The 6,243-nt window shown below is 36.6% G+C and overlaps 1 protein-coding gene across 1 annotated transcript; it reads right to left on the bottom strand.

The window, feature by feature from the left end:
- Positions 1–1,089: 1,089 nt before the first annotated feature.
- Positions 1,090–6,112, bottom strand: pdrg1 (p53 and DNA-damage regulated 1). The gene is made up of 5 exons (NM_001017757.2): positions 5,994–6,112; positions 5,836–5,908; positions 4,446–4,520; positions 4,271–4,351; positions 1,090–2,290 (listed from the first exon to the last, which is right to left on the bottom strand). Exons 1-5 carry the CDS (start codon positions 6,075–6,077, stop codon positions 2,208–2,210), a joined length of 396 nt encoding a protein of 131 aa, NP_001017757.1. The 5' UTR covers positions 6,078–6,112; the 3' UTR covers positions 1,090–2,207.
- Between the last annotated feature and the right edge of the window lie 131 nt (positions 6,113–6,243).

Genomic DNA, 6,243 nt, shown 5'->3' with positions numbered 1-6,243 from the left:
GCCAGAGACTCACACAGAAAACACTATCCAGCTGAAACAGCCTGGTTAATATTGACGACAGACGTTTAGGCAGCAGATCTCCTCATTTACTCTTTACGCTGATGGCTTTTAACAATCATCTTGAGCCTAAACTTCTGCATCAGCATCAATTTCACAAATTACTTCAGATTTATCAGACTTATTAGCCAGTCTTATTGTTCTTTAAATATTTACAAAGTCACAACTAATAATGATGTTTAGCGCAGTTTGTCCTGCTTTATTTTTGTAAACGTAATGTTTTTTATTTAATTATTCAGTTTAGGATTGTCGCCTGTTGTTGACCAATGACTTGCCTAAACCCAATTAAGCCTTTAAATGTCAGCTGAATATTAGTCTTGCAGAATAACTAGTAAAATATGATGTACTGTCATCCTTGGATGAAACTAATCAGTTATTAAAACTATTGTGTTTAAAAATCTTCTCACTGTTAAACATCACTCGGAATTCTCGGGCTGCGCGATATTGGAAAATTCAGGCATTGCGCTATATAGTTTTCCTGCCGTATACATTGCAATATTACTATCACCAGATGGTTTGAATAGCGCTATTTTGAAATATTTCACTAAATTATATCGACTGGAATAATTCAAACATTTTCTGTGTGGTGCATCTGCATAAATTATAATAAATTACAAGCAAATATAACTCAACTGAGATACAAGTGAAGTGAACAGTGCTTTGGTTTTGGTTTTCTAACTAGCCCAATTAAACATAAAATAACATCACTGTAGAAAGATATACATTTTTTAAATTATGTTTAATAATATCTTTATCTATTGCTGTGTGGAGTTTGCATGTTCTCCCCGTGTTGGTGTGGGTTTCCTCCGGGTGCTCCGGTTTCCCCCACAGTCCAAACACATGCGGTACAGGGGAACTGATCAACTACACTGGCCGTAGTGTATGAGTGTAAATGCAATAGTGTATGGGTGTTTCCCAGTGATGGGTTGCAGCTGGAAGGGCAATCGTTGCGTAAAACATATGCTGAATAAGTGGCGGTTCATTCCGCTGTGGCGACCCCGGATTAATAAAGGGACTAAGCCGAAAAGAAAATGAATGAATCTTTATCTTTAATAAACAATCTAATCTTGCAATGTGACGACTGCAGATTTACACACTGCGATATCGATGCTCAAATGATATAGTTTTACTAAACTACATGAATAGGCCAATTCAGCCTTCAACTGTACTTACTGCAACATAAAACTAACACAAAGCAAAGCTGCCATCTGCTGGCTAAACAAAGACCTGCAGAAAATACAGAGATAAATGCTGTTAACCATATACAGCAGGAGTGTCCAAACTCAGTCCTGAGGGCCGGTGTCCTGCTGAGTTTAGCTCCAACTTGCCTCAACACACCTGCCAGGAAGTTTCTAGTATATCTAGTAAGAGCTTGATCAGCTGCTTCAGGTGTGTTTGATTAGGGTTGGAGCTAAACTCTACAGGACACCAGCCCTCCAGGACTGAGTTTGGACACCCCTGATATACAGTATATCCAGCAGAGCGACATGGAGATCCTTTATTTATTTTTTGAAGGACCACATCTACATAATAGATCAAAAGAAATATTTAAAAATGTATTAAAATGATGCAGTTTATTAACAGAATCTGTGAAAGTAAGAAAAAATATAATAATAATACTTTTCCCAGAGATGGGTTGCAGCTGGAAGGGTATCCGCTGTGTAAAAACTTGCTGGATAAGTTGGCGGTTCATTCCGCTGTGGCGACCCCGGATTAATAAAGGGAATAAGCCGACAAGAAAATGAATGAATAAGAATACCCAGCAGGAAATCTGTGCATTATTCTGGCTTCTCTCTTCAACAGTTAATTTTATTTTAAACAGTATAATCCAGTTATTTAAACACAAATGCATTGAATTATGACCAACAAAACATCCTCATATGTGCACTCAACAAAACAGCAATTGATTTTAACCTGTTCAAAATGAAACAGGGAAGAAGCACAAGTGTGAATGATCTCACATCCCACAGAACATGGACCAGACTTGACAAACACCATGCATGAAAAAACCACTGAATAAACCAAAGAGAAGGACACAGATCTTGTGTGGAGTGGGTGAAGTCACCGCTGGTTTAGTGCTCCAGTGCACTGCTCAATACATCAACCCATTTCCAGGCTCAAAGCAGTCTGAATAACTCATTTCATCAACTTCACTTCTTCAGAAGGCTGTTAATCGCCTTTACTTCATCACTGCTCAGAGGAGCAAGGTTGTATCCTCTAAGCTCAGGTTTACCTGTGTAAAAAACCAAGCAAAAGAGGAGATCAGATGCTCGGGTATTTACAGTTTTAGAAGGCATTACTGTCAACTCTGTTATTGATTCAACAATCAGTAGCAGATTGAAATGTTCCCCATCACATTTAGCATCATTTGACATTAATATTGCGTTCAGTTTACTGTAAACTACACATTTGGAGTATAGTCCACTTTAAGGAAAGCAAATGGAAAATGCTTGAATTGCTCCCGCAATCCTGAAATGAGTCAAACATTTATGATTGAATAAGGATGCAGCATTAGTTCAGCCGTGTTTTGACATTTCAGTGCTACAAAACCCATCTGAAACATTAAAGCAGAGAGATGCATTTAAATTAGTGCTGGGCAAACAATCATCATAACTAAATCACATCCAAATTAATGTATTATTTATTTATTTTGTATATATAAATACACAAACGCATGCAAATATTTGAGAAAATGTTTATTTAGATAACACTGTAGTACACTGTAAAACCAAACAGTCAACTTTATGAAATGAATCGAGTGTAGTTAACTCAAAATTGACTGAAAGTTAATTCTACTCATTTGAAAATTGAGTTCGGAACTCAGTGTTGAAGGTGATGAGTTCATTAAATACCTCATTACTTCAACTTAAATGGAGTAAGTCCACAGGACTCATATAGATCAGTTTTTTTTTTTTTTTGGTTTGTAGCAATCGGTTTCTTTTTAACGGTTTGAGTTGCCTTAACTTATCGAGTTGTACAGTACTCAGTTGGTTTAAGTTCTCTTCATCTATTTAGTTTGAAAGTGCTCAAATTGCTTTGCTTACTCAAATGGATTAAGTTCACAGCACTCATTAGAATTAGTTTTTGAACTTAAATAGTTTGTTGCAATCAGCTTCCTCAAATAGTTTTAGTTACCTTAACCTTTTGGGTTTTACAGAGTACAAACTATTAATAATTTATATATATATATATATATATATATATATATATATATATATATATATATATATATATATATATATATATATATATATATATATATAGTCACACTTTACTATAAGGTTTATTAGTTAATGTTAATTAATGCATTTACTAACATAAACAAACAATACATTTACTACTGTATTTGTTCATGTTAGTTAACGTTAGTTAATGAAAATACAGTAGTTCATTGTTAGTTCATGTTAACTCATGGTGCATTAACTAATGTTAACAAGCATGGATTTGAATGTTAATAATGCATTAGTAAATGTTCAATAATGATTAATAAATGCTGTACATGTGTTGTTCATGATTAGTTCATGTTAGTAAATGCATTAACTAATGAACCTTATTGTAAAGTGTAGCCATAAATTTAAATATCTATGTAACAAAATAGTTTTGTAGTTTTGTTTACATGTATGCAAGTATCATAAATATATAATAAATATAAATATAATACACACACGGGCGAAGCAGTGGCGCAGTAGGTAGTGCTGTCGCCTCACAGCAAGAAGGTCGCTGGGCCGAACCTCGGCTCAGCTGGCGTTTCTGTGTGGAGTTTGCATGTTCTCCCTGCGTTCGCGTGGGTTTCCTCTGGGCGCTCCGGTTTCCCCCACAGTCCAAACACATGCGGTACAGGTGAATTGGGTAGGCTAAATTCTCCGCAGTGTATGATTGTGTGTGTGAATGTGTGTGGATGTTTCCCAGAGATGGAAGGGCATCCGCTGCGTAAAAACTTGCTGGGTAAGTTGTCGGTTCATTCCACTGTGGCGACCATGGAATAATAAAGAGACTAAGCCGACAAGAAAATGAATGAATGAATATTACACACAAACATCACAAATAAACTTTTATTTTGGATGTGGTTAATCTTTGTCCAGCACTAATATAAATGCTTTTTAAGTACATAAAAATACTAAGACGCAGACTAAATAACACGTCTTGTCTTCGGCACAGATGTTTACACCATTTATAAGTATGACTGAGCAAGAGACTGATGAAGCAGCTCTACCTTGTAGCTCATTGAGACGGTTCACTTTCGCTTTCAGTCGTGTGCGGAGGTCTGTTATTTCCTTATCAAGCTGCTCTTGGTCTGTCAGGAACAGTAGAACAGCTCATTTATTAAACACAGTGGCACATGTGAAGGGTTATTCACACAAAAGCACAGCTGAAAAAGACACACTCACCTTTCAGGATCATTGATCTGGTGCTTTCTTGAGGGAATTTGATGAACATATTTCCAAAACACACCTTTACATTATCTAGATTAGATCGGATTCAATTTTATTGTCATGTGCAGAGACAAACTTCAAATGAGAACCAGCATTAGGCAAACAAAATAAGATTACAGAGCAAATGGCATCATCTATTAGTTTTGCTCTTTGTAGAAGAAATCTGTGTTTATTTTGTTCTGAACATCTTCTTATGTAAAATACAATATGTGTTTATTGAGGTAAAGTTTGTTTTATACACACACATTCATTCATTTCAACAGTGTCAGCTTGTGACTCCCTCTCTATAATGTTTATTATGCTACTTTGAATATTTGGTCAGAAATGGCATGTAAATATGACTTCAAAACAACATCCGCTCTATTGAGCTGACTGTGAACAATACTGGACTGTGATAGTCATTGGCTGCTAATATGATTTCACTATTTATAATTAACAGTTTTCTGAATTTATATTAGGGCGACATGATGGCTCAGTGGTTAGCACTGTGGCCTGACAGCAAGAAGGTCTCTGGTTTGAGTCCCAGCTGGGTCAGTTGGTGTTTCTATGTGGAGTTTGCATGTTCTCCCTGTGTTGACTTGGGTTTCCTCCCTGGTGCTCCGGTTTCCCCCACAGTCCAGACACATGCGCTATAGGGGAACTGATCAACTACACTGGCCATAGTGTATGAGTGTGTGAATGAGTATGTATGGGTGTTTCCCAGTGATGGATTGCAGCTAGAAGGGTATCCGCTGTGTAAAGCATGTGCTGGAATAGTTGGAAAACTTAGTTCATTCCACTGTGGCGACCCCTAATGACTAAAGGGACTGAGCCCAAATGTGCCAAAAAAAAAAAAACTTTGTAAATATAAAAAAGTTGTGTGTTTTCAGTGGTTGGAGTCATGATAACTTACTTTTCTTTGTTTGAATATCCCTAATATTACATATATAATACAATCATATTAAATATTAGTAAATTATTAGATTTTGGATACCCATAGGATGATTTTTTAAACCCATATTCACAAAAAAAGGTGCAAAAATTCAAGCCATAAAAACTAAAATGACAACATAGTGAACTGAACTGATAAATCATGAGTAAAACAAGTTAATTAAACATTCTAGGGTAAATTACAAAAAATAAACCTGTAGTAAACATACCGGGGTGTTACATTAGGTGTGGTTATAAGCTTAATAACCCTATTACTGACACATTATAAATGAAATATTTATTACTTTGGAAGATACGTGTACTTATATATGTGCTTTATACGTAGTACAAGTTTTATACGCATGACACTGCATCCAACACCAAGCATATGTGCCATTAATGCATTATAAACCAGTATTCTGTAGTCTGTACTCGCCGTTTGGTGAGTTGTTTCTTAACGCGCTGAGAGCTTCTCGGTTTCTGTTTCTCCGCACATCCAGATCCACAATCTGTCACATGTCAACCACTTCAATAAACACCACATATAAAACAGAAATTACCCGATAATTGACTGCTCCTATAACTCAATCGCACCTGTTGTTTGTCGGTGAGTATGTCTTCTGCAGCAACCTCTACCTCAGTCAGATGCTCCAGTACCCGCTGCGCGCTTTCGTCCATGCTGAACTGTGCGTGTGTTATGCGCTAGACGAAATAAGTCCGACTGAGAGTGGAAACAAGTTGTGCTGTATTTTCGTTCCGGCTCACAGCGACCATCAGCTCCGACTTCAGATGTGAGATCCACAACGAGGAAAACAAACCTGATATTCGTAAAGTAAAGTAAAAA

This window comes from Danio rerio, chromosome 11, assembly GCF_049306965.1.
Source record: "Danio rerio strain Tuebingen ecotype United States chromosome 11, GRCz12tu, whole genome shotgun sequence".
Taxonomy (NCBI): domain Eukaryota; kingdom Metazoa; phylum Chordata; class Actinopteri; order Cypriniformes; family Danionidae; genus Danio; species Danio rerio.
This window is presented reverse-complemented; position numbering and strand designations above follow the sequence as displayed.